General features: G+C 41.8%; 1 protein-coding gene across 1 annotated transcript in view; it reads left to right on the forward strand.

The window, feature by feature from the left end:
* Positions 1 to 11,011: 11,011 nt before the first annotated feature.
* Positions 11,012 to 22,693, forward strand: part of MCUB (mitochondrial calcium uniporter dominant negative subunit beta) — a 41,576-nt gene continuing 29,894 nt past the window's right edge. Inside the window, exon 1 of the mRNA XM_054295640.1 lies at positions 11,012 to 11,110. Coding sequence (XP_054151615.1) covers positions 11,012 to 11,110 — 99 coding nt within the window. The remainder of the gene's footprint in view (positions 11,111 to 22,693) is intronic.

A 22,693-nucleotide genomic window follows, 5' to 3' on the forward strand; every position in this document is an offset into this window, starting at 1 on the left:
AATGAGAGTTCCTAAACCCCTTCTAATGTATTATCCTGAAGAAGGCATATCTCTTAACCTTGTTTTGCATTTTATAACTACTGTAGTCTTGGTCCAGGTTTCTGTAACTTGTGTTGTCTGCCATTTAGAGTAAGTGTGAGTAATCACTCACACTTGTAGATTTGAATTCTGCTGTGATCTAAGGAAAAACAAGAAGGGATGTAAAAATTAATTACATTACATCAGTGAAAGTAAAGGCTTTAAAATGACAAAATTCAAAATGTAATCACACTTGCATATTTCAGAAACTTTATTCTTGTTAATGTTTTGGTAACTTAAGGGTTTGGGCTTTTTGATAGATTAATGACAGATTTTTTCAGTTTGGTGAATTTGGGATTTTTTTTTCAGCCTTTCTTTTAGAGACACATTAGAATTAATTCATAAAGCACAATCAATCATACTTAGTTTTCTGAACTTTGTTTATCTGTTTGGTTTAATGAAATGTGACTACAATAGAATAATTAGGTACAAAAAATAAATTATTATCAGTATGATTACATTTTAATTTAATGTAGCCTTGAAAATGCTAACATTGTATTTTAACTGCTCTAGCCCCTGAATCAAATATTCAAGGAGAAGATGTACTAGCTATGGTTTGCAAATGCTTTAAAAGCTACAACAGTTAAATTGCGCCAGTAGTGTTACTCTGCATGTTAGCACAAACTCATTGTTTGGAGAAGATACCTTATATTGTGTGTTGTCCTTAACTAAATGTGTTTAAGTTACCCAAAGAATTACAGAAGAGAAACTTTCCATTGAGTAAATTAATTTATCATGTAATAAACGTCTGAGGCAATGCTGAATGTTGTCCCGAAATCAGACCTTCAGGATTTCAGTGCTTGTTTGTAAAGTAATGTGCATTGGGTGAAAGCTAAGTGCTGCTGAAGAGTGGGGCATCTTAAAAATCATTTGTATTTGTGAAGATGAGAAGAGCATGTTAACATTTCAAATGCTCCATGAAGATGCTTCTAATTTGTCAGTTTGGTGTTGATATCTGGGAACACGTTATGCCATGATTAATTGCAACATATTCTGTAAAATAATTTCTTAAAGCTTTATTCTTCTAGTATAGTTTTTGTATATAAAAATTATGAAAAAAAAACATTTTTAGAGCTATTTGTTCAGTAAAATTATTACACAGCACAGAGAATATAGTTATTTTTTTATTAATGATAGAGCACATCTCCATTCTGATTTTTGGTTTAAATTTTAACAAGATAGTCTCATGGAAATATCTTGAATTTGAAACATCTCAGGATTTAGGGTACTGATTTTAGTCTTTTGATCAATAGAGTATCTGTAGGCATGTCAAGAGTATCTCTGAGAAGGACCTGAGTGTCCTGGTGGACCACAAGCCTTCCATGAGCCTGGTGGTGTCCTTGTGGCCAAGAAGGCCAATGGCATCCTGGGGTGCATTGGGAAGAGCATTGCCAGCTGGTTGAGGGATGTGATCCTGCCCCTCTGCCCAGCCCTGGTGAGGCACATCTGGAGTGCTGTGTCCAGTTCTGGGTCCTCAGCACAAGAGGGACATGGAGCTCCTGGAGTGGGTCCAGCAGAGGCCATAAGGGCGATGAGGGGGCTGGAGCATCTCCCAGAAGGAAAGGCTGAGGGAGCTGGGTCTGTTCAGCCTCCAGAAGGGACAACTGAGAGGGGACTTCAGTGTTCATGAGCATCTGAAGGGAGGGTGTGAAGGGGATGGAGGCAGGCTCTGCTCAGTGGTGCCCAGTAGTAGGACAAGAGACACCAGGCAGAAACCAATGCGCAGGAAGGAGCATAAGGAAGAAATTCTGTACAGCAGGGGGCTGAGCACTGGAACACATTGCCCAGAGATGCTGTGGAGTCTCCCTCACTGGAGATAATTCAAAAGCCATCTGGATGCCATTCTGTGCCATGTGTCTTGGGATGAGCCTGCTTGAGCTGGGGTGTCAGACCAGATAAGCCTTGGTCCCTTCCAACTCAGACAATTACAATGGCTTGAATCACGCCACTGTAGCAGAAGATACAGATTGAAGATTAATCCAACCAGGGGAAGTACTGTGAAGCTCAACAAGGCTTATTGCCTACTTAAGTAAGGTTTGGGAGAAGAGATAAAAGACATACTTTTGTATCTGCTTTAATAAAATGCTGAACTGCCCAAAGTAGCTCTCAGCCATTCTAGGACTTGAACTTTTCCCTAAGTGTCTTCCACACTGCATAATATAAAGCACGTCTGTTTCAGTAGAAATTTAAGATTTCCCAGGGAAGATGTTTCCCAGCCCCAGCTAAGTAAGATCAGTTCAAATGTCTAATATTTTAAGTACTGACAGTGGGGATCCCTTTCATGTCTTTGCTCTACAACATCTTATATATCTTTTACCTAGGAAGCAGTATAGAGAAATTAGAGCCCATGAAGCTCTTACAATGGTGGGACATGTAATGCAGCTCCCTAAGAAGTGTTATTGAACTCAATTACTCAATTCTTTATTTTTGTTCTTAAGCTTATTAGAAATAAACCTATTTATTAATCTTGGTGTAGCTCTTCTCATGGCAGTGAAGAAAAGATGACTGGGGCAGGCAATTTTGTTTTGTCTTGGCTTTCTGTAAATTGTGTCAATACTGAAATGATAGTTTTGTCATGGCTGGTTTGTAAAAAGCCAAAATCAGTTGTTTGTAATCCTGAGAGCCAAGAACTCTTCAGTAATGTTAAATGTGGAGTCAAGTTTTTTCACACCAGGTAGATTTTAAGAATTTTATTATGAAGTTTCAAGGTATGGGACACAAGTGGATAAATGAGGAAGTAATTAAAACCTCAGTCACTGATTTCTGCAGTTGGAAGTTTTGGACTGTATTTGTCTCTGCAGGCAGGATGTAACCCTGCAGAAATTCGGTAGCCAGTGTGGGGAATGGGGAGGTCTGAGGCTTAGCTGGCAATGAACTGATGCAATACCCCAAATATGTATCTGTTACTATGTAAACATTACTTAAATGATGTTTTGTTTAAAAGCAGTTTTTTATACTTTAATACATGTTAAATTTTTATATAGTATTTTCTGGTAGTTTATTCAGTTCTAAAAAAGTATGAGAGGGTTTTACATGCTGTGTTGCATCTCAGATTTTCATAAAGGAGGTAGAATATAATTAGAATGACAGATACTTCTGATTTTTAGCATACCAGGATCTTTGGTAGATTTGTGTTGGGAATTTTAAAGGAAATGGGCAAACTGTAATGATTTATTGATGCAATTTCTTTACCTCTCAGCCTCTAAAATTAAAAAAAAAAAAAAAAGAAAACAATTTCTAGCAGTCTTCCATGTCTTTACTTAAACTGATGTTACATCATATTCAAATTCAGGGATCTGGAAAAGTGCAGTTACAGCTTTTGCAAAAAACTGGGATTGAAGTCTCTTTTGAGAACATTTTATTTTTCCTCACGCGATACTGATGATTCCTCTCCATGGAAAAATCCAAAGGCATTTCTACTTTTTGGAGAGTATCAAGAGAATTCTCACATGATTACCATAATGTAAAAGATTATTGCAACAACAATGACAATTCAAATAACTACATAATAGGTCTTTCTTCATTTTATGCTTCAATCCACTTGCAGGGCCTTTGATATTTTTTCTCTGCAGTTTTGATAACTAGGAAAAAGTAAATATTACACAGAATTTCTTCTTACTTTCCTTTGGCAGACCTTAGCAAAAGGAGCTGCCTAATTAGCAGTACCAGTCATGCACAGGATTTCAGTCTGTGCACACTTCTATAGAAGATAAATAGGGGAAGTGGCAGAACTCCTGGAAGTATTTCACAACCTATTAAATATTTCTTAAATGGAGAAAGGATTAAAATTTCATTTTCTTGCATCTGTTTACCTTTGTGATTTTCTGGTTTTTATTTACATAAATCTACGTTTGAGGCTTTTATTTTATCTTTTTCAGATGTTAAGAGAACCCTGCCCTAGAGGCATCATCAAATACAGATCTCGAATTACACCCTTAATCATGCTACCATTAAAAGAAAAGTGTAAATTTCACAAAGGTCAAGAGTGTTGGAAGGAAGTACTGTTTGGTTAACAAGTATAATACTTCTTTATTGATGTGAGTAGAAAGTTTCCACTTGCAAGACACTGAGGCTTTGTGGGATTCTTGAGTTAAGTGTTTATTGGCATAAAAATCCTCAAGTATGAGAAACAGTTGGTGATAATTAGCCATCTTGGTAATCTGCTAACCATTGGAAATGTTATTCTCATATTGTTTGAAAATATGTTTTAAAAATTAACAAATTATTTCATGTTAGATCTTCATTTGGGCACAGAAAATACTATTTAGGAAAATACTTTCTTCTGTTAATAACTTCTGTAGATACAATGCTTTCAAAAAGTTCTGCAGGCTTCAAGTCTCGGCTTCTATGAATACAAAAAAAACTACTAAAAAATACCTGATGACCTAATGCTGAAGAGAAAGAAAAAAAAGTAATAAAATATGTAGAAGTCGTCTGTAGCTAAGGAATTCTTTCTGCTCTTTTCAGCAGCAGAATATGATGCCTTCATTATCTGAAGTAGAGCTTAGGAGAGGCCAGAAGTAAAACTGGAATCACTGGTACATGTCCTCATCCAGTTTACTGAGCACATGCAGAGCTTCTGAAAGATTGGTGCTTCCCTATCCAGATGATGATGTTTAGGCATTTCTTACAATCTGGCTGTATCTCACAGTGCCTTACATGTTCATTCAAAATAAAAAGCCATTTGAGTTTGCAAGTTCTCCCTTTTCCCTCATCCAGGCTATTATTTCAAATTACTAAACCATGTACATGAAAGTGTAATTTATTCTTGGAGAGCAAGCATCAAATCTTTCAGCCTTCCAAACATGTTTTGAAACTTTCTAAGTTCTGGAAGAAGAGTGGAAGCTGCCCATGCAAGGCAGGCTCTGGCATCTCCAGCAGTGCGGCGGGATCGGTTCTGCAGGAGGGACACAGCCCTGGGAAAAGCAGCCTGAGGGCTCTGGAGCTGCTCCAGCCCTGTCAGGCTGCAGCTGGAGCATCAAGCAGCGCTGCCCATCCACCTGCCCCAGCATCCTGCCTCCTTTAGGAGTGATGGTATCCGATGGTCGGCGTGAAACATGAGAAATCCCTCGTGTGTAAGTTGTCCTACCCTGAGATGCATCTCTCTACCTGATCAGCTGCATATGTAAAACCCTGTCAGCATTTTTGCCTATGAGAGTAACTGAGTATTCTTGACCTTACACTGAGTAATTTCTTCTTATGGGTGATTCTGCAATATAATCACCTGTGGAGAAAATTCTATTTTTTCCTTCTTTCTGAAAGATTCCAAATGTTCTGTAGCTTCCTGAACTGGGGACAACAAGAGGTAGCAAGCTGTTTTATACTTTTCTTTCTTTAGTACCCTCTTCAGTCTTCTACTTAATTTGCCTTCTGTGGCTTTCAGTTTCTCAGTATGTTTAAATTTCTGATGGCATGTTCATTTGTCTTTCCACACTACCTCTTAGGATTATACTTGACATAAGTGCCTGGTTACTACGCAAGCTATCACAAACAATGCTGCATGAGCTGATTTACATAAAGGTGGGTATCACCAGCCTTTTCCCTTTTCTACTCTTTTTCATCCTGAATTTTTGTTACCAAAAACTTGGTTAACCAGTAATACCCATGCCTTTAGATAAGCAAGTGTGCTTTTGTTATAAAAAATAAGTTCTGTGTTACTTCATGGAGAAATTTAAAACAAAAAAAAACCAAAACAAAAAACCAAACCAAACAACAACAAAAAACCAAACCAAACAAAAACAAAAAACCAAAACCAAAAAAAAAAACCACAAAAAAACCCCCACAAAAATAACCCCAAAAAAACTCAAAACCACCAAACCCCCCTGCCCCCCCCCCCCAAAAAAACCCCAAATAAGAAATCCCCCAAAACAGAAACCTGTGAATTCTCAGCCCTCCTCAATGGCAGTTTGCTAAAACTGGAGAAGGACTTTTTCAGCTCCTTCAAAATTTAGCACTTTCCTTAAAAGAAACCCTGTAAGTTACTGAAATCTTGTAGGTATGTGTAGAAACTGCATGTTGTAGAAAAGGAAAAGGTCCAGGTGTGACTGCAAGACCTCTTGAAGCGGGAGTTAGAACTTCTAGGAATGTCCTTCAGCTTGTGAATTTTACGTGAATCAAATGTAAAATATCTTAGGAGTCAGCCTTCTCTCAAACACATTGCTATGCTTCTGGCAGCCTTTCTTCCTCAGCCTAAAACAGTAACAGGGTAGACAACATTATACCACGTTGAAGGGAGGGAGGACTGTTACCCAAACAAGAATATTACTACAAAAACCCTTGAAACAATTGCACAAATATGCTCTGCAGAACAGGCAGATGGAGTTCAGTGTCCTGGGAAGAGATGGGGCTTGGAATGGATACTCAGATCCCTGAGTATTTGCATAAAACAGGATGTCAGAATTTTTAGACTGAAGATGGTTGTGACTCAGGGAGTTTGTGCTCAGCTCTGGTGGTCATTTGCAATTACTAGTGTGAAAAGACTTAATGCAAACTAACAAAAAGAACATGCTGCTGTGGCTGTGCATTACTTTGTCTGGTATAATTAATGTTTACTTTGAGGAGTCAGTGTTTCCTGTGAAGTGTTTCTTTCAGTTCCCCTCCTTCCCCGTGCTTCCTATCCAGCACTGATGACATTAAATTTGCTTGTTCTCACGTTTTAAGCCATCAGTCTTTCAGGTGTAGTGTAGGTCATTAAGGCTGCCTGAGTGGGGAAAACCACTTTCTGTGATCTCTTTGATACTGCAGGTGCCAGGCTAAAGACTTGAGCTCTGTCTCTGTGGCAGAGTGGTGCAGAAGGAGCTGGGCCTGGAAACAGCCAAAGCTCTGCTTTGTGGTTTAGCCAGGGAAAAGGAAACAGCTGAATTTTCCATCGTGCTGCTGCTGTCTGATGACAGATGCCTTGAGCACAAGCTGGGCCTGGAATGGCTCCAGAGCTGAAAGTCGAAATGGGAGATCTCCACCCATATCTTTCTGGCATGTTTGTTGTGTGTTTCTTCCTGGAGCTGTGGCTCCTGAGGCAGATTAGGCCAATTTCCCTGTGCAGTGGCAGCCAGAGGGGACGTTCTGCCCTGTCTCCCCACTATCCCACCAGCTCCTTCCATCCACAGCCATGCAACCACTTCAAAGATATATTTACAAGCCAGAGGAAGCATATCAGAAAGTCTAAATAAAAGGGGACACACAGTAAAAATACTCAGAAGAGGGAGGAAAAGCAATGATTGCAAATGATGCCATCTCCCTTTAATTGTGACTCAGGTTTCTGCTGTACTGACTTAATACTCCAGTACTATTTAGACAGCCTGGCAACTCTCTAATAAAAGTGTATTTTATGAACCTTCACTTCTGCCTTGAGTAAGAATTTCTCTCTGTAACTGGAGCCCAGGTATTTTCCCATGTGATATCATGGCTTCCAGCAGTTTATTTAGGAAATCTTACTGGCATGATCCCCTGCTCTATAAAAAATACAGACCTTTTGTTTGTGTTCTATGCCAGGTGGTGATAGGTCTCATCTCACTCTTTCTTTAATAGAGCAGAAGGACTAGTATATTAGTACTGGCAGAGGTAATGTTTGCAATGAGCTCTTCTTTTATACCTTGAAGAGAGATTTTTTGCTCTGTGCCATGGGAGAGAACTGTAGTGTGCCAGAGTTGAAAAGAAAAACCTGTAGCTGTTGGTTTTCAAGAGGCATTGGAAAATTTTGTCCTGGGAGTATGCTGAATCCTGCTCACTGAAGGAGAAGAGAATAGAATAGAATAGAATAGAATAGAATAGAATAGAATAGAATAGAATAGAATAGAACAGCCTTAGAGGGAGAGCTTCAAACTTTCTGCTGTGAGTTTGGTATTGTTGGGGGACTTTTAAGTCTTGTCATCAGATTTTTTTCTGCTCTCTCCCTTACCCACCAGCTCTGGAAAAGTACCCATGAACAAAAAACGGAAGCATTTAAAGAACTGTGATGAACAAAACAAGTCAGGGGATAAGGAAAAGGGCTCTGGCTTCCCTGTAATCATGGCTGAAGTTACTTCTGATCATATTTGTTTCAGTGAGTGGTGGGAACACCATCCTATAATTGGGGTCCTGATCCAATTTGTCATTGGACTTCTATAGCTGGCTAATGAAGGTGATCACCCTGTAATTAATCTGTGTGCCTTTCCTTTCTGTACATATTTGAAATATAATGCACATCACCTTCAGTCACGTTCCTCCCTGTGGTGAGGGTGGGGATCTCTGCTCTTGCAGGCATGTGTTTCTGACAATCCAGTTGGTGAGGCATGTTAGGACTGTCTTCTTGACTTGCTATTTGGCACAGGAAAAACTTTTTTTTAATTCAGAAGGTTATTTGTGTGCTTCTGTCATATCTTAAAGTTTACTTTGAAATTTATAAGAAGACCCCTCTCCACTTGGAAGCACCAGCGTCCCTCTTACTCCTCCTTAGCTTCAGGCTTCTCTACAACTCCCTCTGGCTTTATTTTAGTTAATAGCTTTGTCTTTAAAAAATATCCCTGAGAATATAACTTGAAACATAAGTCTTAAGTCTGTAATAATCTGCTTGCTTTCCTAGTAATTTTCTTATTGGATCTGAGGTCAGTTATATCTGCATGATATGAAGAGAACCCTGAAGCTGTGCATGCCTAAAGTCACTTCCCTTGAAGTGCTATTTCTTATTGGCAGAGCACATAGATACCAGAAGGGAAGAGATGAATCTGCAACGCACAGAACAAAAAAACTCCTTCAAAGATAGTTGCAGGTTAATATAGTTTAACTTCTTGTTACCAACTACTGTAAGCATCAGAGGGAGAGGGGAACAGGCAAAAATTTGGGAACTAGCAAGTCATTCTAAAAAGTTATCCCACTTGAACATACTTTGAGACACTTAAAACTCACACAGGTTGAGGCCCTGTTTTAGCAGTTACACTCAAGAAACATTGCCTTTCACTCCACTGTATAGGCATTTTAATGGTGTCTGTGACCACAGTGATGTTTCACAGCAATTCTTATTTGTATGGTATTCAGTGGCTATGAACAGATAAATACAATGATAATTTTATGTAGAGTTTTCTTTGTCAAGTGTTGGTTATATATCACATTAATTTAGACCTGAACTACAAGAAAATGCATTTTGAGATATTGTTTTAAAAAACCCAACTAAGTTACAGTGAACAGGGAGTATTTACAGTGGAAACTGTAAGATACAAAACATGTTGCTTAGCCAGAAAAGCAGGAGTTGCCTCATGAAACACTTGCACAGGTGTGAAAGGTAAATTTAGGATAGGTTTTTCAAAGCATCAAAGTCACCTTTTTAAACTTGGCAGTGACTAATGTTCTCTTAATTCTCCTGCCTATATATAAAAACATAAGCCTTGGTTCCCAGTCCCCTCCATCAGTTAACATCCACAAGTTCCTGTGAGCATCAGTGCTTCTTTGCTCCTTATCAACATTTGAAACCAAAGTACAAAAAATAAATACAGCATTGAACAATGACCAAAATTAAATTATGTTTTCTAGTACTGACATTGCTTTTCCTCTCCAAAGAAGATAACTTTGATAAAGCCATCATTATGTGGTAGAAAAAAAGCAAGCCAGTTGCCATGGCCTAATTGCCTTTGCTTGATAAAACCATAAATATTACATCTTGAATTAATACGGCTAACCATTTAATCCTTATTTCACCTTTGGGAACTTTATGGATCCTAATATAAATTATGTAATAAGATACATAAAGTTGAGAAATTAACTCTTAGTTTTGTAAAGGGAAATTACTAAAAAATTCAGAGAATTTTTGCTACAGTAAATACCAATAGTGATTGTACCACAAATTGATGCCTTTGGGAGTCACTGCCTGCTAACAGCACAGCTGCTCTTCTACTGTTTCCTGGGATCACATTCATTTTAACAGATCACAGTGGCCCTGAAATGTGAGTGAATGTCTGCGTGACCTCAGGTCTGAGCTGCTGGGAGTTTCTGTTCCAGAGCTCAGAAGATGAACGCAAGTGGGGACTTATTTAGTCCTCTTGAGCCATCAAGTGTGCAGTTGCAGACTTTTTCTGCAACAGTGGCACTTTCAGCTCTACAGCAGCCCATTTTCTAAGATCCTTTCCTCATCCTCAGGGAAGGTTTTGTTTTGTGCAGCATTGCTTTGGAGGAACACCATCAAGGGTGGAGAAAGCAGAGGAACACAACAAAGCTTCCCGGTACGTTTCCCTGATGCAGTGCCGAGGGTCTGATGTGCTTCAGCGGTTTGTACTGTACATGAAAACCTGTGCTTGTGGGCATGGAGGTGATAGCCAACAAATGACTGAACAGGAAAACATTGAGCCTTGCTAATTGCTCTACTGCTGTAAACAAAACTCTCACAGAAACTGACTAACTACGAGAGCGTGTTCCCTTGCTTTGCTGTTCATTTCTGTGGCACCTGAATGTGTTTATTTCACTGAAACCCAGGAGCAGCGACAGTCCCGTTCCTCAAAAAAAAAAAAAAAAGGCAATACTCGGCGACAGAAGAGTCATATGTTCTGGTAAGACAGGCATTAATGCCCATTTCAGTATTTTTTAATGGAAAACCTGTTTCAGTTATAAGAAGAAGAACGACGCGGAGGAGGGGTGCCAGCAGCACCTGTAAGCAAAGGGCGGCGCGCGGGGCACGGCGGGGTGAGGGCAGCAGCGCATCGCCACCGCCGGGGACCGCCCGAGCCGCGGGACGGAGGGAGCGGCACAGCCCAGCCCAGCCCAGCCCAGCCCAGCCCGGCACGGCCCGGCCCCTCCTGCAGCGGACGGGAAGGGGCCGAGGGAAGGCGCCCCGGCCGCCGGCGGAGCCGCCCTCCCTCCTTGCGCTCGGGCTCGCCCACGCCCAGCGCGGCACGGCGCTGCCCGGCCCGAGGCTCAGGCCGCAGGGGCCGGAGCCCGCCGGGGCAGGAGGAGGCGGAGGTGCGGGACCATGCTGGCGGGGCTGGGCCGGGCGCTGCGCAGCGGCAGGCGGCAGCTCCCGGGGCTGCTGGGCTGGCGGGATGGCTGCCCGCCGCCCTCGGCGCCTCAGGTAAGACGGGGAGCGGGCTAGGATCCCCGCGGGACGGCGGCAGGAAGAGGCGGAATTGCCCCTCACGGCTGCTGGCGCCTCGCCCGCCTCTGCCCCGGGGTGCGGCGGGGGCGCAGGGGGACGGAGCTTGGGGCAGGTGTTCCCCCGGTCGGGCTGGGGCCCCACAGGCTGCGGGGCTCCGGCGCTTCCCCCGGGCTGCGGGGCTCCGGCGCTCCCCTCGCTCGCCCCGGGCCGTGCCCGGCGGGGCGCGGTGACTCACGGGCGGCAGGAGCCGGGGGCTCTGCCCCGGGTGACTCACGGGCTGCTCTGTAAACAGCGAGGAGTAAAACGCCAGTACACAAAAAGTTTCTCTTGCGGGCTGTCGCGGTGCTGCTGCTTCTGCCCTGTACGTGAAGTGCTGAAGTCCTCCTGCCTTGAGCTTCTCCGGGCTTTCGGAAGTCCCAGAGGTTCTGTGATTAGGAACAATACAGGCAAACAGACGCGCGATGGATTTAAAGATCTGCTGGCGTGTAGGATAGTGTGATATTGAGAGTCCTGAGCGACTCCTAATTGCTGGGAGAGGTGGCAGTTCAGTCCTTTTTTTGAAGTTCTGAACAATAGACAATAGATATGCCGTGTGTATGCCTGGAGATACTGCTGTGGTGGAGCGGGACAGAGCCCGTCCCTGTGCCCGGGGCCCTCCCACGGCAAGGAAGTCGCTGGGATGTGTGCGGTGACAGAAGGAAGTCCAGGGCGATCTGGCGCTTCTTACTGAGCAGCTTCCTTAGCCCATGTCTCGAAACCTGCGGCAGTGGGTGGAGTGGAGTTGTACGAAATGAACTTTCTGCTTTTCCCCAGTATTTTTTTTTCTCAAACTATTCGAAAAGCCTATTAAAAAATTCCATTGCATTAATTTGCCCCTCATCCCTTAATGCGAATAGCCCTTCTTTGCCTTCTCATGGCTGTATATGAGGACATCTAAGTAGGGAATTTAAGATAAATATTGACTTAGACTCCTTTATCTTCTGAGGTCTTAGCAGGGGGTGCTGCAAACACCTTTTACCTCGCTGAGAGCGTTTGCATTGTCATTCAGCTCGCACTGACACCACCTATTCAGTTTGCCACCTCTGACTTCTCCAGGGTACTGCTTTGCAGACAAGCTTCGTGCTTTTCTAAGGCTCTAAATCGAGACTGAAAGCTGATAAAGCTCTAAGAAGAGACACCAGAAATGAGAGGAGAAGGAGGAGGTGGAGGAGGAAGAGCTCTTACTTTGGCACCACTGTCATAATAGGAAAGAGCAAAAAATGATCGTGTCTGTTACTTTGTGGGATGGAACGACGGTGACATGCATTGGGAATTAAATTCCTGCATCAAATAGGTGAAGCAGAGAGATGTTGTAATGCTGAGGAAAAATCTAATTGGGAAAAGTGTTTAATACAAGATTTGGTTTATTTAATGAGTGGAGATTTTTGGAACAAATTAGTATACAATACTTTTTATGGTCTCTTCAGCTTGCTTCATGCAGTGTTTGGTGATGGGAATCAAGTCTGCCCTTGTGCCTTTTGGGGCCTTGACTGGAGTTTCCACTCGTAAAGCTGGAGGTGGTATTTCAGTGGCTACCCCAGGTTGTAGGATGTGCACTTGGTCATCACATACTGCAAGTACTCAGGTGTTGATGGGCAGGTGTGTGAATGCACAGTGTGTTTGTGTGCTGTGGTTTTGGCTAATAGATACACAGCTGTGGGGATAAACAAGCCATTATTGCTAATTCAATGTGATTTTTTTCAGGTTTGCAGGAGTACAGCAGGGATTTCTGTCCTAAGGAGCTGTGTCCTTAATCATTAGCTTCTCAGCTCCACTTTTAAACAAGAACTACAGCTCTTCCTAAAGAGCTCTTCCTAAAGCTGCTTTGCCTTTCAGAGGGATGCTTGTACAAATTCTGCATTTTGTAAGATTGAGGTTTTTGTTAGGTGGGTCTTTCTGTATTTAAAGTGATTAGTTGTTAGACAGACTCTAGCTGCCTGGAATGTCCTGGGATTGGTGCTTTGACAAGAATGTGGGAGAAATCTGGACAGCAGGCTATGTGCAAAAGAGAAAAGGGCTTAGCAGCATAGGCAGTTTTTCAAAATAATTGAAGCATATTATATTGTATTCTTTGGCCAGGCATTCTTATTACACATAATTTTTGTTCCCCAAAGGCTGCAGTTCATTTTGCTGGAGCCCCAGATTTGTAATTCTGCAGTTATTTGGCATGTGGTAAAACCTAAAGGTTGCCAGCTCTTTTGCTTCCTCTTGACTTGCATGTTTTAACTCCTGCAGCTCACGCTGAAAGAAATGCCCTGCTTACAGTGTTCTCTGTGAGGAACATCTCCCCGTGCCATATCTCACTGGAGAATGCATTTGTTAACACAGAATCGAGGCTTTTAATTGCTGGGGGTTTTGTTGTGGTTTTGTTTGTTTGTTTGTTTTAATTCATAAATCTAAGCCAGGAAACATTGAAGGGACTGGATTTAATTTTTTTTTTTTTCAGATGGTCCTAGTTAGTTTCTCTATAGTGCTGTACTGCTGAATCCTTCTGGTCTAAAATTGTGTTTCTTTTTATGGCCATTCACGTAAGTGAAATTTCTAGTTTAGTCTATGCTATCTCTACTAGCATGCCTGCATTGCTCAGGATGGGTGGCAACCATGGAAAATGAAGAAGTCTGGGTTACAGGGTTTTTCTTAGCTTAAAAGCAGGTTTCTTTGCAGTCACACAGCCCTGTGTCTTGCTAAAACTGTTTGTATCCTGTGTGAAGGTGCTGGAATTGTGACATTTCCTCTGCAAAAGGCAGCGCTTGCTTTGAGCAAATATTAGTGAGGGAAGTAAAATGGCAAAATTTGAATTGTTTTCAAAATGTACCTTTATTTAGCATCATTAATTCAGAATACATTCCATTTCTATGCACAAAATTCTCTTAAAACTGTGCCTCTGGAATATATTGGCAAGGGGAAAGATCGTGTGTAAGCTGGCAAGAGCAAATTGCAAAGGTTTCTGTGAAAAACATTATGGATTTATTTTCTTCCTTGATTGGGATATTGCATATGCTTGTTGCTGAGGGGAATTTTCTTCCTAGCTGCAAACTGCAGCCAGTAGGAGAGTCATTGGGTTTATCTGCAGAAAGCAGAGTAGTGAGGGTTTTGTTTTGGGGCTTTTTTTTTTTGGTCAGATCCCAACGTCATCCATATCTGTCAAAAAATGTTTTTTTCAATGCTTTCAGCTGGTAAATTTTTGACTACCCAGTTCCTCAGACTAACTTAAACTTTTTTCCTGTCCTTCCTGTTAGTTTTTATAGTAATTCTTAGTCTCAAATCACCATAATTCTCCTAGCATTACACCTATCCAGTTTGTCTGTTTTATACAATCTTATAAGCAAGGATCTGAATGGGTCCTTAATAGCCACAGGATGTTCCCATGGAGGTTTTTAATTTTGCCTCTTTCCCTTTTGCATATGACCTACTGCTGGGATTTCTAAGATATTCTGACAGACAGCAACGCCAGGACATCCCAGGCAACTACAGAGAAGCAGATTGTCATTGAATATCATATGCAGCCAAATATTTCACATAAATGTGATTTGAGTCCCTACTTTTTATTTTCAGCCCACTCAAGTCCTTTGGAAATTGATATCTAATTGGAGCCAAGAACTGGGAGTAATTTATGGCCGCTGGGCGTGTTTTCCCTTGTCTTTCCTCCGCTTTGAAAGCCTGGCGCAACAAAAGTTAGCTTGTTGATCCAAATCTTCTTTCCTAAGCAGAAACCTCCTGCTCATACTGGCATATATCAACAAAAACATACAAACTGCTGAACTGTTTGTTTACGGAAGCACTGTTCACTCTTTGAAATACTAATTTCTGAATGTCTTAGAAAAACCTATTTAGAAGATCTCTGGTGCTTCTGCTGCAAAAATTTTCCCATCTCAGCAAGTTCATTTTTTTGACTTTGCTGTTGTGTCTGTGCCAGAATAGCAGGGTGGCATTGGGAATGGCTGCTAGTCATTTGCTGTTTTCTCTTCTCATCTGGCAGCTGGGAGATGGCTCTATTTTCCCTGATAAATACACTTTTGGGGAGAGATGTGATATATAGCACAGAAATTAATCTCTCTTTGTACTTCTGCAGACACTCCCATGAACTGTTTTGCTGTGCCTTCTCTCTCCAGTGCAGATGCTGTAGTTACATACTGGGCTGTGAGATACTCTTGTGAGTGCACATAAAATTACCTGCAAGACACTCACTCCCTTAGAGGTTTGGGGAATTTCTAAAAACCAGCCTCACTCAGGGTTTGAAACGCGTCAACAGTGAGACTTCAAATTCTTGGTGTTGTTTTCCAGTGGGGCAATTGACATAAAAGCAGCTGATTGAAATGTGTAGATCAAATCAGCTTTTCTTGCATAGTGTTGCTTTTTTTGCCTACTCTGAATGTCAGCAGATGTGTGTCTTTGGTGGTTGTGTGAGTGTGGCAGTTCCTAAGGAAAGGAAATGAAAACCAGCTCTGGGAAGGCTGGAAAGAATGTGGTCATTCTCTTCAGCATCACAAGCCTAAGGAAGTTAGAGCTTTTGTGTGCTAAGTCAGGGCTGTGTTGTACTGAAGGAAATGTAAAGAAACTGAAATGCTGGTCTAACATTATTGTCCATAGCAAAATCTGTGCAATTTTTAAACAGATTTCTTGAAGATCTTTCTCATACTTGGTATAGGAGTGTAGAGTACAAGCTGTGCTTCCCAAAGTTTGGGAAGTACATTACTTCAAATATATTCAACAGGTTTGTTGTAAAGGAAAATGAAAATTTATATGACTTCCTGTTGATAGTGACTTTAAAAAAATATTTAATTTAGAATGGGGATAGAAATAGTCATAAGATGACCCACCTGTATTGGGTGCTCCCTGATTAGTAAAATAAATGACAGAAAGTGATGCTGTGATTTCATTTGCAGTGTATGCTGTGATCACACAAACAATGCTGTAATTATAAGTTTTTTGTTGAGATGAAGCTAAGTCTGGCGCTGTTCCTTTTAGCACTCTTAGCAAGTGTGCTGAAAGACTTCACTCACAATCTTTATACCTGCAAAAAAAATAATACTGAACCTCTAGAGGATATCTGAGAAAGTTGCTTTGCAAGTGTCTGAGATGCTCTGAAGATTTACCACAAATCACCGAAGTGCTGAGCACTTCAGGCTGTTTACAAACCGTATTTTAAGAATACGAGTCTCTTCTAATTCTGTTTTTCTTTTTACATTTTGGTGTTTGAGAGCTTATAGGGCAAAAATGTAGACCTTGTCCTAGAGTTTATAACATCTTAATTTCTGAATGGGTAGGAGAAGAAGGAAAGGGAAATAGAGATGTTTGTGGTTTGGTTTTTGCTTTTTTTTGTACTGAGGCTTTCCCTCTGGCAGTCCTCCTTACAAAACAGCAAAATTTTCAATTCCCCCTTCCCACTGAGGCAGAATGATCTGAAGGAAAATGAATGGAGTAGCTGTGCTTGAGTTGGGCTTGCTTTCTTTAGAATCATCTTCACCCTGAAGACGTTCTTAGGAAACAGCATCAAAGGTGAATTTCTCATTGGGTGGCTCATGGTGGGGAAGTCCCTACATCTGAGAAGGCAGTAAACTCTTCTGAGCCTAGAAGTGCCTCATGGTCAGTTCTGTGCCTTTTTATGATATGGTGTTAACTAAGTGTCTGTAAAGGGCATGTATCAGCAGCTCTTGCTCTGGATTGGTTTCTTATCTCTTTTGCTCTTTTCCAGAAAGATGAAAGGGAGAGGCAGGTTCTCTGTGTTTCTGTCTCATTCTCTGTCTTGCTGTCAAGATACTGAGTAATAACCTGGTCATTAGGTTTGCATAGGAAAGAGGTGGCTTTTTATAAGGTCACTTCTGCCATTCATATGACTACTCACTTGGTTGTTTCTGTATCTCAGAGCAGATCTGAGCAGCCCAGCAAAGAATTGAATTTAACTGTTTGTTCTGTGAACTTGCACAGGGAGGCTGGGGGGAGGACAATTTTCAGGTTATTTGTAGTGACATGTTCCATTCTCAGCTCATGCCTGAGTTCTGGGTCCCTAGAAATTCCTGCCATCCAGGTGTTGGGAAAGCATGGATCTATCCTCTGAAGATCAGGTCCATTGCTAGGGAAATAAATCCCTCATGTCAGAATGACTCTGTAGCACAGCAGCTGAAGAAGAGAGGTTAAAATGAACATTGTTTGGCTGCCTGCCTACTAAGGATAGTGGCTTTTGTCCATGAACTAATTCTCCTTTGTTCAAGTGAGGCTGGGTGTAGGCAGGCCACTGTCAGCTGTCAGCAGTCAGGGCATGGATAAACAAAAGGCTTTGTGCCTGTGTGATGAGGACTGCCAAGCACAACCTCCCCTTAGTGATCAGGAAATACTCAGTACTTCTTCAAATGGAAATGGAAGAAAGATGTTTACTCTATAAATGTGACGTTTATACCTTTTGAAGAGTTGAATTTATCATCATGAGTACAGGCAGTGCATCTTCAAAGGGACAGAAAAATTGAGTACGTTATACACAAGGCAAGATATAATTTACTTTTTTCCTTCAGATTTTGAACAACTTTGAAAACAGTTTTGAAGCAGTTGTTTTCACATTTACTGTCTCATCATTTTTGATCAAAATTATTTCAGTCCTCACATTCCTGTCAGATGGAGAGAAATAAACTGTCTCCTTTTAAGAGTATTTTGTTTATCTGCAAAGTAGGCAGCAATTTCAGCTTCCCAGCATCTTCCATTGTTACCTAAAACTAAAGCAACTACAAACGGATTTAGAGATCACAGAAGCATCCTTAAGTGTATTGTATGTTTGCCAGAGTGGAAGAAAAATTACATTGCTTTTCTTCCTGGCAAATCAAACTCCATATATCACGAGGATATCACTTTGGCCAGAGTGCTGTGGTGAGGAAAAGATCACAGAATGTTAAAGGTTGGAAGGTACCACAGGGGGTCATCTGGTCCAGCCTCCTTGCTCAAGAAGGGACATCCTTGAGCACATGGCACAGAATTGCATCCAGATGGTTCTTGAATGTCTCCAGTGAGGGAGACTCCACAGCCTCTGTGGGCAACCTGTTCCAGTGTTCTGCTCCAAGATGAGAGTTACTTGTGCAATGTGGCACTGGTTCTGCTTGAAATGTTCACAGAACAACACTCCTATGGGTTTGTTCAAGTTTTCTTTTTTCTAGGGCCTCACCTCACCCTCTCTGCAGCTTCTCATGCATACTGTATTTATACTCTGTACTTGCTGTTTGAACCAGCTGCTCTCTGCCTGTGACTGCACAGCTGTGAGCATTTTCCATTGTAATATCTGGGGTAGGAATGCTTCTGTAAAACACCTTTATGTGTTTGCTCTAAATAGAAGCATGAAGGTGCCAGGCCCCTGAGGCACAGCAGCACTCACTGTTCTAGGGGCCTTTGTGGCCTCAGCTGCTCCTCAGGCAGCCCCTGGAGGCTGGAGTCCCTCCAGGAGGACATGGCCACCACAGGCTTCCTGATCCAGGGGCAGACCTAGCACAGGGTGGGTTTGTAGCTGTGGCCCCTGTGGACGATGCACTGACAGGGATGGAGGGAGGCTGTAGCAGCAGGATAATCTCCAGGCTGAGCTAGCTAGAGGTGATGATTCATCTGGGAGTGGGGCACAGGTTTTGGCTAGCCTGAGGTATGTGGTTTTAACAGGTTAATTGCAGTAAGGATGGGCTTGACTGTCTATAAGTGTTTTGAGAAGGTGGCAAACCCAGTGCATAACCACAAAGTAGTTCAGCTTTGTTTCCTACAGATACTGTCTCTGCCCTTCCCTAGACAAGGAAATAAGCTTAAAGAATTCTTTACAAACAAAAATATAAACCAAATAGAAGCTATATATCTGTAGTAAAGAAATGCTGTGTGAGAAGTTGAAGTTAGTGGTCTTGCTGACCTGAATGCTGGACCTAAGGCTGGTGATACTGAGCCAGCTAAATGTTGGAAGTCAAGGATCTTGATCAGTGGCTCAGGTAAATACTTTACACTTTAAACATAGATAAAACAGTTGGAACTTAAAGGCAGCTGCTTTTCACAGTTGTAAGAGCTGTGTATCTGATCTGCATAGCCAATGTGCTTTAGGTAGAAGGGATATTTATGAAATGGCAAAGTGGGGAGCTTATCTTTGCTTCTCAGTGGATACATTTCAATTTATTGGCCCCTCTCCTCCTCTCTATCCAGCTTTTCAGAATTTGAAAATTCCAGATAAAACTACCAGGAAGCTGCCAGTTTCTTAAAGACAGACTCAGTTTTTAAAGTTCATGCTGAGATCAGACTTCCCGCAGCTCTGTAAATACTTTTCCAGAGCAATACACATGCTAGTATTTTTAACTAAAGGCAGGAAGTCTCCTAAATTTGGGAAGGGGGGGAATTCAGACACAGCAAATAGTGATCTTGAACAGTCACTTTTTTCTGCAGCCAGAGGGTATGTCTTTCCTGCCTTCCCATTTTCATTTGTCTGCTGGATGGCCACAGCTGTGTTGAAACAGGAAAACTGAATCAAGTCCTTGGAGCTCTTTTGTGAGGAGCTTTTGTGCTCAGTAACCAAATACAGTGTAGGGTTGAATCATTTTAGATGGGACTGTTAGATGGGACTTGGCTTCTAGTTCATGCATTCTCTTTTAATCTTAGGTGCTGCTGGCAATATCCTGGGTTCCTACTAGTGCTTTCCCAAAAACTGCTTTCACATGGGTCCTGAACTATTAAGGCATCAGGTTGCAAATATTTGTGGCACACCTTTTGGCAGTTTGCCAAAAGTTGGTTTTGAAAAGTGTTTTAAAGCCATAATGTGCTTACTGTAATATTGCAAAGCTTAAGCCTTGCTAAGGGTGCCCCACACAGAGGCAGTGAGGGTTGAAAATGGGAGGTTCCTGGGGATTTTGCCCTCAGTAATGACCTGCTGTAGGATGAGTTGAAATTCACTTAAAGAAAATTATAATAAAAATTTTGAGGCAAGATTCCTGCCAGAATATGTTCCCAGGCATTGGTACCACAGCAGCATCTTTTGCAGTCAGTTCTGACTTGTGCACTTTCTCAGGTAGCTGCAGCGGATTTCAGTCAAAAGGAATTTTTTGTGAGGCAGGTAACACTATTATTTTTGCAGAGCTGAGGCTAGTCCAGATTTAATGTGCAGGGACTGAAATTTTCTGTACTGAATTGTCTGTCATTTTTTCCATTTTAATCTCCTGGGTATGAGATCATTCTTCAGTATTTTTTATTATAGTGATTTTCAGTAACATTATTTATCTGATGCCATAGATTTTGATAGGCTAAAGGATATGAAAATATAATTTATACTTACATATGTGTGCTTCTGTCAGAGGCTGAAGGTGTGTACTCAGTGTTTGTAGCCTTTCTGGTAAAATAAAATCAGGCATACTTAGAAGATTGCAGTTGGAAGGCTGATGTTTCAGGCTTGGTCTTGCAGTGCCCTGTGGCTTTAAGCACACTGGAAATACAGCTGAGCTGGACTAATTTAAAGAGATGTCAAATAACCCAGGCTCTAAAACTGAGTTATATGTATTAAACCATGCATGTTCCTTGGAGTACTGACCCCAAACTGTTCTGCATGGCAGTGGAAGTGTAAAGTGCATCTATTTTGCTATAAATCAGACCCTGATCCAACTCTAATCTGTGCAAACCCTCACAGTGGTGCCATTCTTCAGCATTTCATAATGCTGCACAATCTGTAGCTTGTTTTCTTGTGAGTTCCTGGTTACTTCTCCTTCTGGAATAGACATGTCAACTTTTCTCATGAACAGGGATGCAACTGTTTTTGGGGATCCCACTGAGGCAGCAGATGAAAACTGTGATCTCACTGGCGTTCTAATACAAATACAGCTTTGGGTTGTTGGGAAGTAAGACCTTGTAACTGGGCTCTCTACTGCTAACAATTACAGCTCTTCTTGTCTCACTTGGCAGTTAAGTATCAGTAGTTAATTCTTTTCTTGACATATGATAAAAAAGATTTTGCCACACTTAGGCATACTCGTAACTAATAAAAGAAGTAACTGCATAAAGGTACATAATAAGGTAGAAGCTATCAACAGATATTAACAGGTTAAAAAAAAAAGCCCATGTAGAGTATTGATATACTGCTAAAAACTTTGAGTGTCTTATGACATTTAGAATTCAAGCCCCTAGATACTGCTTTTGACCCTTGTGGTGCCTCTGATTCTAGATTTTGGGTGAGTAATTCCACAGCTCAAGGACTTGAACTCTTAAGAAAATCACACAGCACCCTGTGGCAGCAGTCAGACCTGCAGGACCCACTAGAAGGAACCAGGAGCAATGTGCTGGTTCATAGGTCAGTGCATGCTGCTGTGGCACAAGTTAATCTTATCTGCAAGTGTGCAAGACAATAATAATAATGTATTTCCGTGGCACACATTTGAAATACTCCATATTCACAAGCAGTACAAAGTTCTGGGAGTCAGCCAGCAGCTATCCTTGGCCTGGAGCTGACAGGGGACCCACCTTATCTGCTGTTCTTTTATTTTATCTGCAGCCAGACTCAAAACTGGGCTGGCAGGTCACACGTTCTGTTTAAATCAGTTGGCTGCTGGTGTCATAGGCCCTCCCTTGCTGTTGCAGAAGTTAGAGTGTGTGTCATTTAAAATTTAAAAAATCCCAATGCCAGTTTATCACATTTAACATTGCTGCCCACAGAAACAGCCCAGCCCACTGCAGCTGGCCCTCAGTGTGCCTCCAGCTCCTGCTGCAGGCACCCCACTGCTCTCTTTCATTCCAGGGCAGCTCAAAGCCTTGCTCAGGGGTGAGGGTCACCCCTGCAGTGCTGCTTGCTCAGCCTGTGTTAAGGGCATGATGTGGCTTTTGGTGTTCTCAAGGGATCCCCTTCAGGGGGAAGCTGCTGTTGGAGGAACTTTGGTTTTGTTCCCTGCTTTCGTACTCCTCTCCCTGTCTGCCCTGCACTGATGGAAGCAGAAAAATCCAGTGTGTGTGACTTGAGGGAAATAAGTTTGAAGCCCAACAGCACATACTCAGAGAGAGAGGAATGTGGAAGAACACTTACTGCAAAGCAGTGGTAAAAACACAGAATTAATGACTCTTATGTTTAGCCCAGACTATCAATATTTACTGAGCGGTTCACCTACGTTTTTGCTGGTTGGTTGTAGCATGCTCTGTCTACTGTAACATGCACTCTGTGGTATTTATAACCCCTGATCAGTGCAGAACTAACCATTCAGAATATCCCTTCTTGTTGAAGTTATTTTTGATAGTGTTACTTAATGCCTTTGTTTAAATTTCAGAAGTGTTTGCATGTTGCCTCAGGGCCTGCAGCAGCAAAAGGTAAACAGGGCAATAGGGTTTAAACTGAGTTTCACTCATTCAGAGAGTAAAAGAAAATAAACATAAGGAGGAAACAGCCTACAGATACTTATCAGTCTCAGGTGAGGAAAGAGTTTTTTTATAATATTTACTTATTCATATCAAATCATCTTTCTTGGAACTGGAACACTGAGAAACTGTATCCCACTGAAATTCTGTGATAGCAAAGAGACTTTGATTTTCCCTTGTACTTTCTTC

This window comes from Melozone crissalis, unplaced genomic scaffold (assembly GCF_028551555.1).
Source record: "Melozone crissalis strain CALT ecotype California unplaced genomic scaffold, PUWL_Pcris_2 ptg000006l_1, whole genome shotgun sequence".
Classification (NCBI taxonomy): domain Eukaryota; kingdom Metazoa; phylum Chordata; class Aves; order Passeriformes; family Passerellidae; genus Melozone; species Melozone crissalis.